This window comes from Perissodus microlepis, chromosome 13, assembly GCF_051167445.1.
Source record: "Perissodus microlepis isolate ML-2025 ecotype Zambia chromosome 13, ASM5116744v1, whole genome shotgun sequence".
NCBI lineage: Eukaryota > Metazoa > Chordata > Actinopteri > Cichliformes > Cichlidae > Perissodus > Perissodus microlepis.
The window spans coordinates 14,752,592-14,776,756 of NC_140473.1; the positions used below are offsets into that span (position 1 = coordinate 14,752,592).

General features: G+C 41.9%; 1 protein-coding gene across 2 annotated transcripts; it reads left to right on the forward strand.

Moving 5' to 3' along the window:
* The first annotated feature begins 1,233 nt into the window (after window positions 1–1,233).
* On the forward strand, window positions 1,234–23,443 carry antxr1d (ANTXR cell adhesion molecule 1d). Of its 2 annotated transcripts, XM_084948572.1 has the most exons (19): window positions 1,234–1,617; window positions 5,503–5,574; window positions 5,664–5,735; window positions 6,076–6,157; window positions 6,599–6,629; window positions 6,704–6,777; window positions 7,263–7,331; window positions 7,421–7,501; window positions 7,648–7,708; window positions 11,209–11,307; window positions 13,106–13,175; window positions 16,356–16,434; window positions 16,540–16,626; window positions 16,721–16,816; window positions 16,915–16,953; window positions 17,136–17,234; window positions 17,322–17,486; window positions 18,188–18,268; window positions 22,293–23,443. In XM_084948572.1, the coding sequence occupies exons 1-19, from the start codon at window positions 1,463–1,465 to the stop codon at window positions 22,602–22,604; spliced, it is 1,824 nt and encodes a 607-aa protein (XP_084804698.1). In that variant the 5' UTR covers window positions 1,234–1,462; the 3' UTR covers window positions 22,605–23,443. The 2 variants fall into 2 exon arrangements, with proteins under 2 accessions (XP_084804698.1, XP_084804699.1); XM_084948573.1 differs by lacking the exon at window positions 16,540–16,626 and having other exon boundaries at window positions 1,235–1,617.
* Window positions 23,444–24,165: the final 722 nt, after the last annotated feature.

Consider the following 24,165-nt stretch of genomic DNA (forward strand, 5'->3'; position numbering starts at 1 on the left):
TTTGGACAGAACAGTGATTGCTGCTTAATAACGCACATTTATGCCTTCTTGTACAGCTGACCTGAACACCGCTGATGGTCAAAAGTCATATTTTCTTATGTTTCATATCAGGTCTCAACAGATTATTTGTTAATTTTATAGTGTTACTAAAACCACAAACTGGAGGGAGCAGCACGCTGGAACAGCCCGCTCTTTTGCCAGCATGCAATTAATCATATATAAATCATAATGTTGTGGTAATCTGTCATGTCATGGTTTTAAACGAAAGACGCGAGTAATACTTCGAGACTGCACTTCAGCACATGCACGCTATGTGGGATTGAGCGGAGAGGTCTTGGTCACGTTTCTGGAGACATTGTGTCTAGCTACGAGAAACTGGTGGAAAATGTCTAATGTGGGCAGTGGGAAATTGTAAAATTGGCCGCTGTTACATGACATGATGCAGGGTGGTCTGGGTTTGCCACCAGGCAGATGTATTATTCATAAACTAAATGTTTCTGTCTAATGAGCATTTAATGATTATTCTGCATCAAAGCTTTGGTTTTTGAGTAAATGTCCTGGTAGTTCGTGAGCCAACTTTGTGTAACGAGAAAGTGGGGACGCAGAAGCCTCGAAGGGGGGACTCTTTGGTCGCGCTCCAACTGTCTGGTTAAAGTACTTTTACACTATAGACTAAAAATAGTGTTTTACTTTGGATTAGAATTCAAATTTCTTCCGTTTGTGGCAACGTATCACAATCACAGGAACACTTGGACATCCTTTCAGCAGCACCATGTCCTGTGGATATGACGGTATTGACCAGCTCTTTGGATTCGTTTTCTTTAATGCACAAATTAAAACAAGCTATGAACTCTTTGATTAACACTATACAATTCACTGAGTGCACTGATGAATAGGAGACCATATTCGATTTTAGGCCTTTGGTAACTGGTATATTAGAAAAGACATGGACATAAATTTAATTGTTTATGTATAATACATCTGATTTGTGGTCGTCTGATGTTTCCAACTATGAAAAACAAAAAATCAAACCACACTAGTAGGACATGACACTTTTTCCCCATCTCAGAAACTTTATTTTTGACAAACTGATAAGGCCAAAGAGAAAATCCCAAAAACGAGGATGTACACAGCCACTCTCCCCCCGTAACAGTTTTTGAGGAAAATAAAGTGGAGTTTTGTGTGTGTCCTCGGGTGTCGCTCCTCTCCTTCATCCTGCCCAGCTTTAGTGCTTCTCTTTTTTTTTCCCCTTCCTCTCTCAATCGAAGGAGAAGACTTGGAGAGGCCGGCTCGGTCTTAACAAGGTTCTTCCAGACTGAATGCACTCAAAATAACGTGAAAGAAAACGTAACCAGGAACGGGGCTGTGTGTGTGCACAGAGTCCATCTGGAAACGGATGATAGGGAGATGTGAAGCTCTTTAGTTGTTGCAGTGCCGGAGTAGTCAACAGTAACCGGGAAAGATGGCGAGGACACGGGCTCGCATGTTCCTCGTCTTGGCTGTAGTTGGAATTTTCTGTCTCGATGTCTCGGTCAGAGGAGAGCTGCAGGGAGAGCAACAGGAGGAGGAGGAGAGGTCCTGCCAGGGCGCCTTCGACCTCTATTTTGTTCTGGACAAGTGAGTCTCGGATATTATTTATTGCTTTGTTAATTTCTGGTCGCTGCGCATTGCCATGCAACCGTGTAGTTGTTTGGAAACGCGGAGCGCATCAGTCGGAAGTCCTGATGTAACGGAGTCCGAGAAAAGCGAGTGGGCGTGTAAAGTCGAAAAAATACCCAGAGTCTTCATTTTAATCAAACTGGCTTTTGCACCAAATCACAAGATTGAATCTTAAATCTGTGCAACGCAATGACTTCACTTAAAGAAACATACCTAAAATCATTTTAACTTGCTGTTTTGTGTCTTCGGGACATGCAAGTAATCAGATTGAAATTTAAGTTGGAAGTATATTCTTGACATCGGGGCATGCTTTTCTTTTTAGTTCGGTTTAAAGTGGTGAGACAAAAAGACCAAGCTTTACCGAGTGGATGTGGGCAGGGCGAGCAGGATGGATAGAGTTTCAGGCTGATGACGCCTGCGGACACAGCTGCTGCAGCTGCCCCATAGCGGTGCTATATGGGCCGGTTATCACTTTAAACAAGACAATTCTCCATCCACAGAAAAAGCACAACGCATTCAAAGTCGTCTCCTCTGCTGAAAATTAAAGCAATCTTTCTACAATTTTAGTAACTACCCTTGAGTCTTCTACCTGCATTCCTAAACTGTGAGATGCACAGTCCCCTTTTCCAAAACCAATCCAAAGCACTCGGATCGGTCAGCACAAAACTCTGTTCAGAGCCCAGCCATAAAACACAACACCTATTATTCCATTTGTGGGCAACCAGATAGTCCGAAAAAAATGCAGCATGGTATTCGGTGCGGCTCAGACACGGAGAGCAGGAATGTAGGAAGCTGATGGTCGTTTTTCTAATGTTTATTCTGTGTATACTGAGATGCTACAGTGGAGCGTGCACACAGTCTCCCTTTAGCATGTCTCATAACCTACTGGAGAGTGTAGCAAAAGCAAAACCTGCAAACATGATGAGTATTGATAAGGTGAAGTCCAATTTAGAGATGATTTTGCCCTATTCTTTCTTAAATATTAGTCATTGTGTCGCATTTGATATCAGCCAAGAAATCAGTGCTATCTCAGGAGAAAGATCAACAGCTTCCTGAAGGCCTGCTGGAGCTTGCTAGACAGTCAAAAAAAGAAAAGGGGCGTATCAGAGGTTTAGCCATGCGTGACATGCCGTGCTCCCCAGGCTCCTCCTAAACTTTTTGAAGCAAAGGGTAAAGAGAGAAGAGAGGGGCTGACAGATGTTGCCGTGAACATTAAAAAGATCATCAAATATGTCGAGACCAAAGTAAAATGTCACTCAGCTCGTCCACCTCGCAGCTCATAGGTGGCGGTGGTGCACACGGGTCAGCCGAGGACATAAAGAATTTTTTTTTTAACCATTACCTCAGCATATTTTCAAATGTTATATACCACATTGTTTAGCTGCTTCACCGCAAAATCACATCACTCCGTCTGTCGAGAACATAATTATTCCACTGAAATTATAACCTGCTATTCTTTTACACAGGGAGGTCACAAATCCAACCATACCTTATGGCTTTGTTGTCATTCTCTCTCCTTGTATCCGTCTACGTTGCATGTTTAGACTTGCTTGTCTGTGACCATGTGCATAAATCTCACCTTGCCGCTCATGCCAAAATAACAGAAATATGCCAATTACAATGTCTGAAACGACATGAGCTGGAGCGCAGGGTAAAATCATCAGGCTTACACATGCCAGAACAGTGGCAGAAGCATCCACAGTGACCATGCGGCCTGAAAAAATGCTTTGAGTCACTAAGAGTCTGTAGAATTTCATAATGATAAAGATATTTAAAGAGCGTCCTGGTGTTATTCTAACAGTACTGATGTCAGTAATAGGGTAATGGATTAAATTCAGACTGGGGACCTTTGTTTGACATTCCCACTGTCTCAAACTTCATTTCCTGTCCACCCACCAGACAACTATGAGTTGAAAAAAGAAGGAGGAGGAAATACTTGGAAAGAGAAACAGGGACATTTTAGGATTTCTCTAAGACCTCTCTAAAGACGCAGGAGTACCACTTTACTTTAAACAGCAAAGTTTTTGCAGCAAACTTTCAAAGTGGAATTCTAACAAAACAGAGAAAAAAATGACTGAATTATCGTCCTGGTGGATGATAAGAGCCAGGTAATGACAAAGAAGATCAGCTGGAGGATGTGCCTTATGCAAGATGTTTCATAACTTACACCAAAGCTGTGCATTTAACTAAAATGCATTAAGAAACCGTTTATCACGCAGTAATATACCGATCAGCTGAGCCAACATCAAGTGTAAAAGGTGTATTAGAAACAATGTTTTTGTTGTGTTTGTTTTCAGTGCAAAACCCCACTCTTAGTCGTGACAGGAAGCCATTAGTTGATGCTTCTTCTCTTTATTTTGATGGAGCCAATGCTTAAAAACACATTGTTGGATCAACAATATGTTTTCAAATAAAATGTCAGAAACTGCTTTTTAAAAAATCTACTATATTTAAATGTCCTAAAAGGATTTGGGGAAACCTGGCAGATATTTTCATTATCACGAAGAAAAAATGACAACTGACAAACCAGAAGTTCTGTATATGGAAAAGGACTGGTAACAAAAATGAGGCCCAATCATCCTCTCATTGGTTGTAGTTTGCAATGTTAATGTTACCTAACAAGAGAACCCTTTGATTTAGTCTCAGTTTAATGAGCAGTACACATGAAACACAGTTTTTACTTTTGGCAGTGTGTTACATAACCTCCTATCCTGCACACTGGACTAAAACCTCTTTTGTGTATTTGTAACAAAGAGCACCCTGCTTCCTCATGAAGCATATCTTCATATCTTTAGCCTGTAAAATAAACCCACTGGCCCCATATGAGGACACACTTTTTCTTAATATAATGAAATAATGACTTCCTGTTCAAAGATTAAGTTTAGGTTTCATACTTAATCAGGTAAGGTCAAGTAAACCCAGACAGCTCCCAAATAGGAGCTCTGCACCAAGAAAGGATTAAGATGGGGTTTTTTTTACTAGTAAACTTTTGTATCAGGGACTTTTTTATGCCTTTACTTCTTGGGAAAGGGAAAAGTGGAGGAGGCAGTTCTGGGTAAAATAAAAGATTCAAAAGAGCTGTCGTAAATTTGACCAGCTCAGACTTTCACTTTGCTCATGACCCTGTTATGTGTACACACGGATGCCTGACCTTTGCAGAGTTTTGGTTTACAAGCTGTTTGATGTTGCATCCTTCACACACACACACTCACACTTTTACCCCCTGCTGAGTGTCACTTCTGGGTCCCTCTGTTGTTCATGTCGCAGCCTTTTTACTCCGTGCATCCCCAACCTGTTGTTTGGCTGGCTGCACTCAGTGGGACCATCTGTTCCCCCTCACAGTCAAACACACACACTTGCACTCTTCCACATACACATGCATGTCCACTATACACACACAGGCCAGCTGCCTGCTTCGTGGTCCCTGCTAGAGGCAGACTGCTACATCTGTCCCTGTCTAACCTCAACCCTCTGGCCCAGCAGCAATTAGCCCCCATTAGCAGCCCCATGGGACTCGATTTCATTAAGGACACTGTCATGTACGCAGCAGCATGTAGCGGGCTAATCAGCAGCACACAGCCGACAGGTTACAGTCCAAAGCAAGGGAATGTGATTAAGTGACCAGAAGACGGTCTTCTCTGTGTAAGAGATAAACTGCTGTTCCTTAAAAAATCATTAAACCCTTAGTATTTGTAGGCACACTACCTCTAAATCACTGCATGAAAATAAACCTCAGTTTATTAACCTCAAATTCAGCTTTTCTCTTTTCCTTCTTTTTGATCTAGGTGGAATAATCTGCTACAGCATCATATCACACAAGTCTGTGTTTGTGGTATTTTTCAGGTCTGGGAGCGTGAAGCATCATTGGATAGAGATCTACTCCTTTGTGGAGCAGCTGGCAGAAAAGTTTATTAGGTACCAGCAGGATTTAGTCACTGATGTGTTTTTAGTATTTTGTTTTCTCCTTTCGTCCATGTTAACGCAAAAGCACTTTGTGTTCCCAGCCCTATGTTGAGAATGTCCTTCATAGTCTTCTCAACACAAGGAAAAATCATCATGAAACTGACCGAGAACAGGTAAACTCTACACATCAGTAACTGACTAATCCCTTATGTTATGTCTGTATCTGCGTACAAGTACTGTACAAAAATGCTATCTTTACTCATCTTTGTCTGTTAAACTGGTTTTGTAACCCTTCAAGATCAACAGAACAGATATTGCATAATTGCTAACAGATTTTATGCAGCTTCATGCAACCTTACGAATACAAAAAGTGAGACTATCTTTGGGTAAAACTTGAGCCAAAACGTTACTTTCCAACTCAGTTGAATCTTTCCTATTCCATTTACTCCATGTCTTTTCTTAAAAGCGACTTCCTTTCAGGATGTTTTATAAGGCTGTTTGTTTATTCTTCAGGGAGGACATCACTGGAGGCTTAATGGCTCTGAGGAAGGTTATCCCTGGTGGAGACACGTATATGAACTTAGGCCTGGAGATGGTAAGGCTGGGTTTAAATCACACTATCTGAGTCTTCATAAACCTTCCAGAAAATACCCACTGAGCATTAATTGTGCCTGGCAGCTGGAACCAAGAGCAATTAGATAAGTATGAGGTGTGTCTCAAACCATGAATTACTTGCTCCTTCCTGAAAGTGCTGAGCTAAGTATTTAAGAGAGGCATTCTTAAAGAAATTACTCTTTTATTAATTTTTTTTCTTTTGTGAAAACAGGAATGTGGGTTTTTTTTAAGCAAAACATTTAAAGACATTCACCCATCTTTGCCAGAGCACAGTGTGCAAAGTGCGATCTGTGGCTTGACTCTACCTCAGTATCAAGGTGTTAGACTGTATGATCACCTGCTGTAACTCTTCTATGATCTGTAACTGAGAGTTTCGGTTGTTGTTGAACTTACGGTTGAATTCCTTTCTTTTTAAATGTAGGCTAATGCACAGATCTATAAAGAGAAACAAGGTAAGCTTCAACCCAAAAGCTTCATACATTGCAGTGCAAAGTTTCAGAGAACGTGAAAGTTGTGCGTTCTGCAGGGACTGCCAGCGTCATCATCGCCTTAACTGACGGAGAGCTGAATGAGTGGCAGTTTGACACAGCACAGAGAGAGGTGAGACGTGCTGTAAAGTAGAAACGTTTTGGAGCCAGTTGAGAAAATATTGCGGCCGGGCTGAGGACCGTTACTGAAGGCTGCGTGCCTGTTAGCTGTTTGTTAACTTTATGTTATTAGTGCTGTTCTTCTTTGGTGGCCCTTATTATGGTTTTCATATTTTAAACCACTTTAATATTTTGCCAGCTTTGATTGGTGCATCTGCCATTTGGATGCAAAAGACCTGCCCTCTTGGCTGCTCCATGGTCATTGTTACTTTTATTACAAATACAGATGATAAATACTGCTAAAGTTATTTAGAAATGATTAATAATCAGCATGCGTAAAAGTTAATGCCCCTTTTTTGGAGAATGCATCATGTTGTGCAACACCAGTTTTTTCATTTTTGCTGTGTGAACTGAGAAAATGGTGGTTTTGGGGAGATTTTAGTGGCTCCACGAGACCACAAGAATCTCTTTGCAATTGTTCTTTCTTTTTGTTTGCAGGCACAGAGGGCCAGATCTATGGGAGCTATTGTTTATTGTGTAGGAGTCAAAGAATTCAACCAGACCCAGGTACGATCTACTGACAGATATCAGAAATATTCCAAATACATAAAAATGCAAATATCTTATTTTGTCTGTGTGTCTTTATGCTTTTCTAGCTTGCAACTATTGCAGACACAGTGGAACATGTGTTTCCTGTATGGGGAGGCTTCCAAGCCCTCAGGGGAATCATTGACTCAGTATGGCACACACATACCACATGTATACCATATAAACAGTCACACACATACAAAAGAGAGCCATAAAAATCATGTTACATCATATTAAATTACTGAGGTATCACATAACTATTTTTTTTTTTTTGTTTCCATTCCCTCTCTCTCAGATCATTAAGAAGTCCTGCATTGAGATTCTGGCAGCAGAGCCGTCCAGTGTGTGTGCAGGAGGTAAGAGGTGTGAGGAGCCGGGGTTTTCCCTTTCTAGTTCACAGAGTGGGCAGTCACGGTGTGCGATTGTTTCAGATGACAGTCATCCAAAGCCTCTGGAGTGAAACATGAGGTTGAGTAATCGCATGGATGCTTATGACCGCAGAGTGACAGAGAGCGTATTGTCATTCACGGCCGGGGGAAATTAGCATGGCCGCTTCAGCACAGCATGGGTGCAAAAAAAAAAAAAAAAGAGGAGGAGGGGTCTGCGGGTGTTGGTCAGAGGAATTAGCCATGAATCTTCAAGCATGGCTGCATCTCTGGCCTAGTTTGCCACATCGTATATGCTAAATAGCCATTTGGGTTGGTTTAAACCCTGTCCTCTCCCTCACTTCCTCTGCCCAGCACTTCTGCTCCTAGACAGCAGTTTAAGGAAGTAGGAGGCAAGAGATGAAGCATTAAGAGAGAGCCTTTATGGGTAGCCAGCAGGATGGATGAGCTTTGACATGACCTTATTAGGACTCACTTAAGGGAGTGCATTTGCAGCCCTGCTACTAGGACAACCAATGGAGATTAACATCCATTATGAGATATGAAGGACGGGAGAGGATGTGGAGAGAGGAGATGAGAGAAGATTCATAATGTTGCCGTAAAAGGACAAAAGGAGAAGCTGTTCTCACATGATAATTACAGTTTCTGTTAGTGCGCAAGAGACTTTGTGTCACTCGACATGTGCCCAAATATCCTTCAGCAGCCTCATTTATTATTCGATTGATGAGCAGCCTAATGGTCAGTGAACTAAGAAAGCAGGGACCCACTTTAACCAAGGCCTTACTCTGGCCTAATTAATTAAGTTGTAATATGCTCAAATGCTTATAGTGCACTTTGTCTGCCTTTGTTGTGATTTGTGCACATATACAATGGAAATCAGACATCCGGCGCTTTCACATTATACCAGAAAAGGCTTTAGATTGTGGAGAAATCACCAGCCCTTCTGCCCCAAACTCTTATAAAGTAAAGCAGTTTTTATCATTTAGCTATGTGATTTAATTTGAACAGCAAGGCCATGCATTGAAGCGTGAATACATACTGACACCCCACATTTATATTGTGACAGTCTCTTTCACTGTTATTTTTCTTGGCCCGCGTGTAGTCACATAGCATATCGTAGACGCTTTACCCCAACACACACGTTTAAATGGTCTTTAGTCTGCTAGCGCACACGCATCTCCCGGCACGCGTGTAGACACGTCCCTCACATTGATGTGAAGTGACCAGATCGAGCTGCCTGCAAACAGGCCATCAGACTAGACAGTGAACGTTGGGCCACACTATAAGACATGACAGCACTGATTCCCAGCGCGCACACACAAGCACACGTTGAGGACAGTGAGAGTACGGCCTTCGATCTAACATGACAGGAGAGATAGCTGCTTTCATTAACGTCTGACCCTTTTCTACCCGCCGTGCCTTCCTCCTTTGCCCCTCCCTGTCCTTCACTGTCCTTTTGCACTAACGTGATTGAAGAGGCACTGTTGGGACAAGCTGTACCCCCTTTTCTCCGCACACCCAGTGCCCATGCGTATTCGTATGTATAATCACATATTCGTACAAAACAAAATCCCTGTCAGCCATTCAGGTGTGGATGTAAATGGACACGTTGCCATGCAGGAAAAGCAGAGAGCAGACAGGAGAGGGCAGCAGCATATGTGTCGGACATGATGGTGGGGCACCACTAGTCCTCATCCACCATGTGTCTGACAGGAGTGACCTTTTAACACATCAAGCCTGGTGTGTGTGAATAATAGATTTTGTGACTGAGACATTTCTAGCTAAGAAAACACTGCTGTTTTCAGTCAGTCAGACAATGACAATTGAAAATATCTATTTTTAAATAAGGTTAGGAAATATTATAGACTCCTCACATTTTTTGGATAAATGAGGTCCTGATTTGTTCCTATGTTGTTTTGGGGGGGTTTTCTTTACTTTTCTATACTTCTACATGCCCAAGAACAAAGAAAAATCTATCCCTTTCATTGGAGTATATTTAGCATCAGATTGTGGGTTTTTGTGTGTGAGCTATGCCATGGTGTAGCTTGCTTGGTCTGACTGCAAACCACATAGACCACAACTTATATTATATTATATTATATTATATTATATTATATTATATTATATTATATTATATTATATTATATTATATTATATTATATTATATTATATTATATTATATTGGTCAGTGGACTGGGTTTTGCCGACTGTAATGTCACAGGGTCTTTGATTTACTGTATAAAGTTTCTTAAATAAAACCAAAGTGAAGATAAACTGAATCTGTCAATAAGCACATACACAGCTGTATGATGTCAGCTGTTTGTAAAACTGGCAGAAATCAAATTCATTGAAAGTTTTATCTGAATTAAAATGAACAGTAAGGAGTTTGGTGCAGTTTTTGTAGTGTCTTTAAACAAATGCATTATAATATGCTTGTGCGAGTATAATTCTAATTTCCATTGTTGATGTAAATCGTGGATTGTCTGCAGACTTCAATCTGCACTCAGCATTTTTGCAGCATCTGTAAACACATAAACATCTGGTGTTTCTTTGCTTTTCAATTGTCTTCTCAGTTCTTTCTCTTTCTTTGTATCTGTATTCATGGATTTCATGGCAGCTTGTCTGACCTTTAAAGAAATACTGTCACATATACACCCCGCAACCTGTGATGTTTTTATCCAGTGATCTTCACGCTGGTGCTTTAAATGCTAAAGATGTGGCTGGCAAATGTTCCCTTCGATTAGCCAGGATACTGCTAGGGGAAACCTCAGTTCACTTGTGTGCACACTTTCATTCATGCATACACTGAACACATGCAAATGCCTGCACATTCCACGGAGAAGCAGAATTACAGCACACGCACAGATCTGCACACAGGCACACACAAGAGCTAACGCCGTTTGGTAGTGCCATAGGTAAGGTCAGACCTACTTTGACAGTACTGTGCTGCTGTCAGCCCAGCAGGCATGTTTTTAAGCAAGTGTTTTTTTTCCCGCTCTTTAACATATGCTGGGAAGCAGCCACATAGACACTCCAGCATATGCTGGCAAGCCTCTGTCAGTGCACTTTAACAGTGCCTAGGGGAAATTAAAGGTCAAAAGACACACACACACATTCACACACACCTCCTGGCTATTGCACAGTCTGAGATATTTCTGAATAGCAACACTTTTAGCATTAGCACCACTGGAGCATATTATGGCCTTTCCACACATACACGCACAAGCACACAGATATAAATAAGCAGTAATGAGGCATGCACAAGTTCTCACTGCTCAAGTTGAGCCCGACAGAGCAAGGGACTGGCTGTCTGGCCCACAATGACTGCATACTTTTTCTGCAGTCCATCAACAATAATTTGATCTTTTGTAACTCTTGTGCAGCTAAAAAAATATATGCATTACCATTGTTTCTCATAAGTGGTTGTATAACTAATCATTCCTGATGTCTGGACCCATTTTTTCTCTCAGAGAGTTTCCAGGTGGTTGTGAGAGGTAATGGCTTTCTCCATGCAAGAAACATCAACCAGGTCCTCTGCAGCTTCAAATTAAATGATACACATACTGTGGGTAAGTTCTGCAGGTGTACACAAGAACACTATAATAAATAGTATGCATCCTTTTCTCCTGCTTGCCATTAAGCAGGACCCTGTTCCCAGATTGAATCTTTTATTAGAATAGTTCAGATGTGGCAGATGTCCCATCTTCTGTCTTCCTTCTTGGATCACTCTGAGCTGCTCCCAGTGCTGTTGCTATTTTTTTATCACTAAAAAGCCCTATTTACACCTCTTGCAATTGTGCGCTGGTGATGCTTGCACAATGGTTATTTCTTCATAATTTTATTTCTGGGGAAAAGTCATAAGAAGACATATCTGGAAAGAAGGGTAGGTATTTTGCATTTCAAGGTTGCACTTGTCAAAAAATTCCTGCATTTTCAGTTTGTCACACACTGCCACACAATGGCAGGTCAGGTTTGTTTCCACTGAATAGTCCTCAGGACATTGTAACAGAAAGTTGGACTCTGTGGGGTCAAATTCAAAACCCTATAGATGTTGCATGAGTACACTAACCTGGTGCGCCCCATTTGGGCTTTTTCCACTGAAAATGAGGGTCATAACCAGAGATGGGCAGTTACTGTAATCCGATTACTTTTTTTCAAGTAACGAGTAAAGTAAGGGATTACTATTGCAAAAACGGTAATTAGATTACTGTTACTTTCCCGTAAGCACGCTGCGTTACTGCGTTACTAAAACCGTGATTTTCTTGCGAGAGTGTCTCGTGACAATGACGTAAGCGAGTGTGACGTTTGTGGCAACAGCTGTGTGCAGATCAACAATGGATAATATATCGAGTGCGGGAGAGTATGAGCATGCAGCGTTTAAAGCGTGGAAGTACTGACCTTACTTTGAGTTTGATTCCATAAAAAGTGACAAAAACATTAGTGTCCGTTGTGCGTGGGAAGAAAACTTCTTTTTACAGCAAAAAAAAAAAAAAGTGCGCAACGACGTAATGGGAAATTCACAGAAACTCGCGGATTCTTCAACTGACCGCTGCGGCTCACCTGCACCAGGGCACACCTCCGCCTACCCCACTCCTGCTTTACAGGTGAAAATAGAGCAACAGGACCTCTGAGTCTTTGATTTTATTTATTTTCTGCTGTGTTTCACTTGCATCTATTTGAAAGAGTGAGTGTAAACACAAAAAATATTTTATTTTATGTGCTGGAATGTGCAGAAAATAGGTTTAAATGTTAAACAAATTTCTTCCAGTCAAAGAATGTTGCATATAATTTAACTTTTGCTTGATGCATAAAGTTAAAAGATTAAAACTAATAGCAATTTCACTAGAAACACTCAATAATTACACAAGGAAACAACACTGAAGCAAGAAAAAAAATCTGATTTATGGTAAATATGTTGTGGTTTATTTGCTTATTTATTTAAATTTTTACATGGCAGATAATTATCTGATAACCAGAAACCCTTTAAGAGGACTTTATCTCAAACCAAACACAAAGGGCATGAACCCCTGCAGTAGGATGAACCCATCCATAATATAATGGTTCCACCCAGAATCCTCTCTGAGGATTAATGCCAGATGCTTTTCATTTTCTAAGATAAAAATCAAGTTCTACTGAGAACTAATTTTCCACCCTAATAGTTTCAGCTGTAATCCATCCAGTGAGCTCTGAAATTGCCATTTTATAACATTCCTGTGGTTCTATTTTAAGGATGGGGCAAAACATGCTTAAATGCCAAGTATTGTGTATTGGGCATGATTTTGGCATGATTGAAAGAAAAACTTATAAGTATCAGAAGCAAAAAAAAAAGTTGTTTAAGAAGTGTGATTTTTGCTTTTCTCCATGTAGATGAGAGACCAGCTGGAATAGAGGACACCTTTCTGCTGTGCCCTGCTCCTGTGGTAAAGGAAGTGGGGAAGTAAGTAGCACATCTCAGATCTTGTTTTTCCACCCTTATTTACCTCAGATTGTTTCTCAGCTGTGGCTCCAGTCTCTGAACTATCCCCGTACAGCTGTAATGCGGACATTTGCCAGCTGCTCTCAAGTTTGTTGTGGACACAGAAGACTGCTGTCCTTGAACAAATTAGGGCCAAAGTCATTGTGTGTCTGTGATCAATCAATGTTTGTCACAGCTAACGAAGCCAGACACCAATCACAAGGGGACAACAGGAGTAGAGCCCAGGAACATGACTTAATGAGAGCCTGCTCGAGAGAACCTCACAACTCCGGTGTGTTTGTGTGTGATGCTCCTAATCTCTGTCTGGCACTTTGGCAGAGACAAAGTGTGAGTGGAGTCAGCAGGGCAGTGTAAAGTTTCCTCTGAGGGATTCCAGCTTTGCCCTTGGTAATTCAGAGCACAATTTCCTCGCGGGGCAGACAGAGAGATGCTGTGGGTTGAGTTTGGAGAGGATAAAGGCCCAGCAGCCCTTCCATCCCCTCTGCCTGCAGTCTTGTGCATAATTATACACTCAGGCCTGTGGCCTCAGACACCTCCCAGTCATCATCTGTCTTGTTTCTGTCACTCAGATTTTTAGCATGATTTGAGCTTTTCTTATCCGCCAGTGAAAAGTACTGCTTTGATGGGGAACCACTGCTCAGAGATAAGGAGGAAATATTTTTTCTCCTAAGAACTCACGAAACTGACAGACCAAACAATTTTTTTATACTGAACATTAAAAGTAATATATTACTGGCATATAACTGTTTAGGGTTTGACATAATGACAGAATGTAAAAGACATATGGAGCAAACTGTAAAGTCCAGCAAACACCCTGTACGTGTCTCTGCTTTATTGTCTGATCTTTGTTGCTGGTGTGCTGTTGTAGCAGGTGGAGCTGCTCCTCCTGAGAGCAGATCGAAACAGGCAGCATCATTACACTCTGCAGTGATGCCTGAAGGAGGCGTCCTTCCATGTAACAGAGGAGAGAAGAGTCGATACTGCCTAAAACCCTGAGTGCTACTAAAGAGCAAGTCAGCTGTGGTGGCTGAAGGGTCCAGAGAGAAGGCCAACAGCTGGCTGATGAGTTCATTGCGACAGAAGTGGAAATGTAGAGTGAGGCGAGCGTGACACTGTTCAGGTTGGACAGGTGTTACACACTTTTATATACTTTTTTCTTCTCTCCCATTGGACTGTTTTAGCATTCTTAGCATGATCATAATGCTCATCACAAAGGTTTTCAGTTTCACAGAACATTTTTTCAAACATCTCATTTAAAAAAAAATAAAAGGGAAAAAAACATTGAACTGAAATCAGGCAGCATGGTGATGCACTGTAGGCACTTTTGCCTCAGCAAGAAGGTCCTGAGTTGAGAGTCCTGGGCGGGGCCTTTCTGTGAGGAGTTTGCATGTTCTCCCCGAGTTCTCTCCGGGTACTCCAGCTTCCTCCCACCGTGCAAAGGTTACGTTAGGTTAATGGGTGATTCTAAATGGCCCATAGATGTGAATGAGTGTGACTGGCTGTCTGTCTCTCTGTGTTAGCCCTGTGTCAGATTGGCAACCTGTCCAGGGTGTACCCTGCCTCTTGCCCTATGGTAGCTGGGATAGGCTACCATCCAGGCTACCATCCAGGCTACCATCCAGGCTATCCCACAACCCTGATCAGGATAAATGGAAGGGAATAGATGGATTTCTTTTAAATCACTTATTAAGGAAAAAAGAATCAGCTTCTTAAACATCAGTTGATATATGTGATTATTATGTTATATGCATGTTATTATCAAATAATAACACACAACAAGCTTAAAAAAAGCTTAATTGGTGCACAATTTTTCATGTTAATGGATTATACTAAAACTATAAAAACCATTTTATGCAATTTTATAAACCAGTGATGAAATAAATTTTTCGTTCACATGTCTAAAGTTATTACACTTTAGATATGTGAACTGCTTCCTGTTGAGGAATTTTTAGGTCTTCAGCTTTACTTGAGATTTTAGGGACTCCGGCTTCCAGCATCAGCGAGGGTCTCCACCAAAAGCCCCTCACTCTCGTCCTGTCTCACCCAAGTCGCACTGTCGGTTAGAATGAAGGCACTGGTGGTCCTGTCACACAAATCTGTGTTGACTGGGAACCTTCCGGATGCAGCTCCCCCTCCTGAGCGCACACACAAAGACACACACATATGTGGGGCAAAGACATATATAGTGGGCAGATTGATGATTGATAGGGGCTGAGATCTCTCTGTCAGCGTGGAGCTGATAGCACCCTGTCCCTTGCCTGAAAGGAGGGCTGACCACAGGATGGGGAAGGAGAGACAGAAAAAGGAGGGAAGACGCAGAAGAAAAGATTAGTGGCACCTGCACCGCCAATTTTCTATTCCCAAGTCAGTGTCAGCATGAGTTATGAGACGAGCTACAGTGGCGTGGAGCGCTGAGGGGATGTGGATGAGGAAAGGCTTTCCTTCTCCCATCCCCCGCCTCTGTTTCATCTTCCCAGCCATCCCACCACCCTGCAATGACCTCCGCCTTCCCGCCCCCTCCTCAAACTTAACCCAAAGCTCAATACCCCCCTTGTCTGTGTCGCCCTAAACCATTAGAACAAGCACAAGAAGTCTTTCTCCATTCTTCTTCTACACTCCAGCAGTCTGCTCTTTAACCCCCTGCCAGCGTATGTGGCTCAAATGTCTTGGCCTTTGTTTTATTTTATTTACAGTTTCATTTCCATCAGCATTTCTATCCTGTTATCTTCCCATCTAAAATGATTTGCTTTTTCCCACCCTTGTGTCCGCCCTTCCTGTACTTGAGTAGTTACAGCTACGCATATCGGTGCTGAATGCTGTACAATTAGAAGTCATTTTAGCTGTCTGTGGTTTCCACATCAGAGGTCTGCGTCCAGTCCAAGCAGAAGAGATTCCTCCCGTGGGTGGAGACCTTGCTGACCTCTTCGAACGCTTTTAGCTCTGTGTTTTTGTCAGCATATTTTCGTGTGTTTATAATGGAGCAAGTATGGACAAAGCAAGAAAGTATTTGGCACCTGGTTAAACTTTTACAGTAGCTTGAAGCTACACTGTGAATGTGTTCATACAAGCAGATGTGATATGTCAGCACTTCTGTGTTAGATGACCAGCAGCCGGCTTGTGTTGTTTTTTGTATTTCTTTAGAGTGATCTACCTGCAGGTGAGCATGAACGAAGGCCTCTCCTATATCACCAGCTCTGTTCACATCACTACTACTGAATGTGTAAGTAGATCCAGTGTAGCTTACACTACAGCTTCACAACATTAGATGGTAATATTTCTCTCTGGCATGCTGCCTTTTTTTTCTTTTGAAAAAACTTTCTTTCAGCTGTCTTATTTCTCTTTTGGCTCTTTTATCTTCATCTCTCCTTTCCCTCTGAATTCTCCTCTGTTGCGTCTGTCATCAGAGGAGGCTGTGAGTACTTTTGCTTTTCACTTTCCCTTTGTTTTCACTTCACTTGTGTTTTATTCCTGTTTAACCGTTATCCCGTCCATCTGCATTTGCGCAGTTTGACGGCACCATCGTGTTGATATCCTTGCTCGTGGTATTCCTGCTGTTGGCTCTGCTGCTGATGTGGTGGTTCTGGCCTCTCTGCTGCACTGTGGTAAGTTTGACAGACCAAATGACCTCTTTTTTCAGGAAAGCAACTACACTGTTTTTTTTGTTTACACTATATTATTAATTTATTTTTCTCTTCTTCAGGTGATCAAAGAGCCTCCACCACCTCCTCCTCCAGAGCCTGTAAGTCACCTGTCACATGAACCTGTCGCAATTTTTTCCCTTTCTTTCATTCTATTCAGAGATTTGCATAAGAATTCAGGACTACTGCAATATTTCTTATTTTTGCAGTTAATATAGTAAAGTAATAGTAATAACAGTGTTTAAGCATATGAGCTGTATCATCACTGAGGCCTCGCTAACAGGAGTCAGATGATGATGATGGTTTTCCCAAGAAAAAGTGGCCCACAGTGGATGCTTCATATTATGGAGGAAGAGGAGTAGGTGGCATCAAGCGCATGGAGGTACACTCACTCACTCTCAACTTTCAGAATTTGCAAAAGGCAAACGGACAAAAAAAAAAAAAAGGTTTTTTTTCTTACTTACTTAAGGTGCGATGGGGGGAGAAAGGATCCACAGAGGAAGGTGCGAAGCTGGACAAACCTAAAAATGCTGTTGTGAAGATGCCGGAGCAGGAATTTGAACCCTATGAGCCCAAGCCCCGAAAGCCTCCCCGTCGACCCCCACAACAGAGGAGGTGGTACACCCCCATTCAGGTAAGTTTATCATATGAATGCTCTTTAAATGTTCCATTTATGTTTGTAGCTTACTTTATCCAACCGCAGGAGAGGAAGTCAACTATATTTATCTTTATATAAAGCTACAAAATTTACAGCACCTAACCTAAATAAAAATCATATGACAAACAATCAAAACATAATAATAATAATTGATCATATATTTCAGGATCTAGTAAAGCAAATGATATACAGATAAACAGGTACATTAACCCTTTCAAGAGCTGGACAAGCAAATAATTGCCAGAAAATTAAAATTGTTTTTTTAAATAGAGTATTTATTGAACCATCTGACACATTTTAAAGCTTAATTAAATATTAATTTGCAGTTTTAATTTATTTATCACATTTGCTACATTATCTATTTCTTTTGCAATTTATTGCAATTTATGTAAGTTTTCAGGAGGGAAAAAAATCACACTGATGATGTTCTCAAAAACTCACAAAAACTCATGTATTAAATATGGCACACTGGACATTAAGGTATTAAGGTCCTTTTCAAAAACTCATATATTATTTGGCATTATAATCAGTCTCATTCTCTGTCTGTGGACCTTGGCAGAACACACTAAAAAATTTTTATTTAGATTAACTTTTTTGTTTTAAATCACTCTCATTTATATATGACATTTGTTTCATTATAAATCCTCCATTTTTAATACACTTTCCTGACTCCCCAGGGGAAACTAGACGCTATCTGGGCTCTGTTCAGGAGAGGCTATGACCAGGTATCTCTGATGAGACCGCAGCCTGGAGACGAGGTGAGCCTGCTTCTACCTACAGTCAAGCTACATTTTCATCCGTTTCTGCAATTTAAGAAACCACAAAGATGCACAACGGCTGACACAAACTATAATTTGCTGATTACGAGTAATTTAGGTGGCTTTCCTTTTAAACAGCGGGTTTTCTGTCTTTCCGTAGAGCATCTGCATCCTTCTTTTGTCTGCCACGCTGCATAACGACACCATAAAGACATAGGAAAATCTTTAACACAGCACCCCAGTTCTCAGCATGCACACCCACACAAACACATGTGGAAAAACATTCACAGGGGAAATAGTGAGGTACAGACAGGACTCTCTTTGTCAAAGCTGCAATTGTTCACACACAAGGCATACTGTGTTGTTATGTACTTTTCCCTCTGACTCCCAGAAAATGACATGGTTTCTGTTGAGGTTTCAAATAGGATGTTTCACCATCACTGTTTACTGTTAAGTCATGATTATAGTAAACAAATATATACAAATTGTGTCATTCTTTGTTTTAAGTGCTATGTTTTATGAGAAAAACCAAAAAAAAACTATTGAATGTGCTATTACTGGACATTACTGCCACTGCTGAAAAGTCCTGAATCATGACATCACTACGTTTCCTGCAACTGAGTGTGACAGATCGAGACGGAGAGCAGAGCGGTCCCTCTTATCTAACCTTGACCCCCGCGTCTGGCATCTCGTAACCCCCAAAGACATGTTTTCATCATCACACTGGTTGTCATGGTGAAACATCTGCTCCGCTGTAAATGGTGTCATTGTTGCTTCTCATAGCTGTGGTCTCATCACTGTAAAATTTATCGATTTGTGCTCTTCAATGACATGATTCATCTTTACTGTGCAACAGTGGGAGTGTGTGTCTGCTCGCGTCTGTAAAAGTGGTCGCCACCGCTGCTTTTATCTTTTCTTTCCATCCTACACATCTTTTTTTTTTTTCACTGCGCAGAACAGTTCATCTCTGTCATGGCAGAAGTTTCTCGAGTCTTTGTCAGACACTTTCTGTGGGGCTGCGGTTCACAGACACTCAACAATAACCCCCACCCACCTCCTTTCACGCGCCATTAACTGAGAAAAATAAAAAACGCTACTTCTCACATGGAAAAAAATGAGGGGATTCACTTTTGCTGCAGAGGAGGAGAGAATGTTTAGAATAGGTGCTGATAGCCATATCAGACATGAAAGACGACAGTGATTGCTCATCGCTGATAAAGCCAGGCTTGGATCTTCCACACAGTAAAAACAACAAGCATCTCTTCAAAACCGAGAAACCTCAGCACAGCTGGTTATTAAGAAGCCCCAGTGTGGTGGCAAAAAGTACAGCAGTAGATAGCATTAACTATCACACCTCCCAGTCCAGCTTGTTAACCAGCAGCTCAGGAGGTGCTTGTCCTGCTTTCCCCCCGCATTACTCCTACTTCACTGCCTCTGCAAACAGCCATCAGCAGCCTGCCAGTTTCTGCCACGCTCCAACTTTGCATTTTATCTCTTTTTCTGCCATGTGTGCGTGCATTTCCGTGTATTTGTGTGTGTGTGCGCTACTGTAACGTGCATGCCACTTCTCCTAAGCAAGCATCACGCAAACAGATGGGCAGTTGAAAGGCCACGAGCCATATTGTGACAGATGAGATTCCCTTCTTTTGTCCCCGGAGCTGATGGCGCTGATGGCTCTTGTCACACAGTACAGGCCAGACCAGAGGGCGGTCACCAACTCTCTGTTCTCATGAACAGACTGCACAAATGAGCACTTCCTCTTGTAACCCCCTCCCCTTTCTTTTTTTCTTCCCACCACTTTATAGAAAGTATTAGTTTACACAAATTTATAAATGTTACATGAAAAATCAATATAAAGTCTCTTCACATCACAGCAAATCTCCCACAGGCTACTAGGCTGATGCATGGGTCACATCATTTTCATCCAAATCAAACAATCCAGTAGGAGATCATTCCCACTCAGGATATACTTTACAGTCACTCTTTCCTCTAAAGGGAAAGTGCACAGAAGCAATCTCAGCAAAAATCCTTCTCAAATCATAATAGGGCCCCTCAAACTCCTCAGTGTCAATTCTAGGGTTTGGAGTTCTTCAATAATTTCTCACACATCTGTGTATGTCTTAAGTTTCTTCCACCACAACAGTGTTTCAGTATCACAGAGTTCATTTGCTCACTGGAAGTTTAAATGCAAATAAACAGTTTTTATCAGCAGCATCTGTTTCAGTGGTATTATGAATAATCAACAGAAAAGGTTGTCAGCTGTTTTCATGGGAACTACTTCTTAGTCCGAGTTTAAGTTGTTTCTGGGAAGGGTAGTTGAGATAAAATGATAGGGCTGTCGGGAAACACCGATCCACAGTAACCAAAAATGTTTGGTAGGTATCATTTAAATACACTGCTTATCGCCCTTTTATGTTCATTTATGTGGGGGAGGGATCTCAAAATGTGACATTACAGATCTGCGCTGTATCGACCGTAACTGCCAATGAAGTGTGTTAACTCTCGTGAGTTCGGACAGAGCATTTTCTTTATGTGAGTGAATTGCTGTAATGTCATGCGAGGTGACAGGCAGAGCTGTCAGGTCAGATGTGCCTCCGCTCTTCTTTTTCCTGTTTTCTTTACTATAATGGCGGTGTGTGTGTGCGTGCGTGCGTGTGTGTGCGTGCGTGCATGTATGAGTGTGTGAGAGAAGGAGAGTTCCCCTTGAGCGTACAAAACAATCTGCTTTGTGTGTGTGTGTCTGTCAGAAGAGTGGTGCAAGCAGGGATGCTGGAGGCGTTTCAGGGCTTTGTTTTTCTCCTGAAAAGGAGTTGAGGCTCAGAAGTAAACAAATGCCAAGAGGGGTGATAAAGTAGGGACAGATATTCACATTCACAGGGGCAAACGGGGAGAGTGACCATCACAAGTGACTCATTCTTGACCTCTCACATAGCTCTTATATGTCCATATCACCTTAATAAAGGTTTCTCCACCTCTCTTTCTGTTGAGCCAGAGGTTTCATTTGAGGCCATATGTTCTGGTGGATGCATGTTTACAGTCTCTCTCTCTCTCTCTCTCTCTCTCTCGCACACAGACACACACATAAACATACTCATATTCATGAGCTTGTGCTCTCATTGTGTCCATATGCTCTCTCTGGTGTTTTGCTGCTGCTCTGCTGCTCACAAACTGGCCTTTTCACAGCAGCCCGGCAACAACACCAAAGCAGTCAGCACCCCCTCCCGCCCCGGCCTGCCCCCAATCAATTACACACCCTTCATACACACACACATACAACACAATGACCCTGCAGTTACAAAGCTACTGCTGCTGAGGCCCTCTTAATGGCCCCTGTGTGACTTTAGGGCCTCTCTGTTTAATAAGGTGTTATAATCAGACCACCAAGGGTCTGTGACACAGAGACCTACTCTCCATCCTTCACGCACTGACTGAGCAGGACAAGTGAGCATGCATGTGTGTGTCTGCAGAGGGATGCTATGCAGGGGAACAGAGAGGACAATAAGAGAAGCGTTCCATTCTCCCTGACTTGTAAATTATGTTAAAATGCTAAATGGCTTCTGTTAACTATTGTGGTGATATTGAAATCCCTCCTTTACATTCCTTCAAGTCAAGCACATAAGAGACATAAACCACTTTCTGTTCTACGCCAAGAAAGGACTAGTCACTGCTGAGGTTGCAAGAGAAGAGGAGGGGAAACAGAAAAAGCTGCCCTCTGTGTATGTATGTGTGTACTTGCCTGTGTGATAACTCGGCGTCTTTGCTAAAATCACAGCTATTGTAGTGCAGGTGTGGACAGCAGACAGAAGCAGCTCTGTGTGCCCTCCAGGCCCTAAAACACACATCCTTGTGTTAGTAAAGCTGGGAGAAGTCTCACGCAACCCATCTTGGCTGGTGGCTCTTAAAAACTTAGTGCCTGTGCACAGAGATGCACTGTATTTTAATCTGCGTTCTGCTTTTAAATGATAATGTGTAGCAGTTGTTGTTGTTTTTTTAAAACCACCATCTCTCTCCGTTTGTCATGCAGGGCCGCTGTATTCGCTTTCAGCGCGTCAAAGATGGAGAGTCCACCCCAAACAACCGGGACCCTCCTCGTGCACATTGCTCTCCCTCGGCTCCGCCCGCTCCTCCGGTTTTTGAACAGCAACCTCTGGTGTCTTACTCCGTTCCCCGCACGAAGCCTCCGTCAAGGGGGCCCCGTACCACACCACCCTCATCCACCACACCACCTGCAAGGGCACCCCCATCCATGGTACGACCACCTCCGTGTCCACCCCCAACTCGCACACCCCCGGGTCCACCAGGACCCCCGCCTTCTCGACCCCCACCCAGGCTCTAATGATAAATAGAGAGCCCACGATAAAAAGCTGATAGGTCAGCCGATTCCATTAAAAAAAAAAAACATGTCCTCTCTTCACTCTGATGACTCATAGCCAGCAGAAAGGCTTCAAATCTTACAAGCCAGGAGCTCAAACTTGAAGCTCTGTGCTTTGTTGCTGGACAGCAAAATGTATTTATCTGATTTTAAAATCAGCTACTGACTTTCAAGTTTCTTTTTTTTATACAAAAAAGGTGGTAAACATTTTAGAAAAAAAACAAAAAACAAAACAAGCATGTAGTTAAAGATTAAGTCTGTATGTCCAGTCTTAGATGCAATGGTGAACTAAATGGTTTAGAGTAAGTAAAAAAGGGGTTTCTTGTGTGTGGCTGAAAGTTGGCTCATGACAGTTTGTGCTGGTAAATACAAAGGGAAAGAATGCTGAGCGAGGGAGTGGTCTGAAATTTAGCATTTTTTATTTTCTGGGTGTCTACAAAAATCACCCCGATTCATCGTTTAACTTTTCAAACAAAAGCTCTTTCTTAAAGTTTAAAAGTTCAGTGATCCTATTGAAACTGCAGGGCAGTTACACCGCATTTTATTTATTAGAATACATGCCCTGTCTGCATTTGCTCTCTCTTTAGTATCAGATACTTTCCTGGGTTTTTTCTTTAAAGGGCAAGGGGCATCTGGGTGGCTTTTAGGAAGTACTGTGGCATGGCATCTGATGTATTTGTCTTCTTATCAACACCACTGAACAATTGTATCTTCAGGGTTCTCTTGTATATCATTTGCATTATTTCATTATTAACAACTTTGAATTGAACTTTGTCTTTAATAAAAATGTGGTTTTTTTTTAATCTCCTTCCTGCCAGACAATTCTTTCATAGTAATTAAAAGTATGTTATATTTGAAGAATGTTTCTGCACTCGTATTGTAAATCAGCTTCCAGCCTCGCTGGGATCAGTGCAACACGGACCTTATGACACACTTATTAGTTAATTGGCTATTGCCCGGTGCAACATTTGGTGATGTAATGCATTTCTCTTTAAGCAGCTCTTAAACTAATTGCACTTGTGCTGCTCTCCAGACATTAATAAGCTGTCGGTGACATACACCCACTGGCCTCTTTTTTTTTTTTTAGATATGCTTTACTAGTAATGGTTTGGATCCCATTTTGCCTTCAGAACTGCCTTAATTCTTCTTGACATTTATTCAACAAGGTGCTGGAAACAATCCTGAGATTTTGACACATATTGACACGATGGCATCACACAGAAGCTGCAGATTTGATTTGTCAGCTGCACACCTGATCCACCACATCCCAAAGGTGATCAATTAGATTTAGATCTGGTGACTGGAGGCCATTCAGGTACAGTGAACTCACCGCCATGCTTAATAAACCAGTTTAAGATCATTTGGGCTTTGTGACATAATTGTTTATGCTACTGAAAGCAGTGTGGTCAAAGGAATGAACATAGTTAGCAACCATACTCAGGTACACAGTGACATTAAACCATGCTCTGTTGGTACTAAGGGGCCTAAAGTGTACTAAGAAAAAACTCCTAACACCATTGCACCA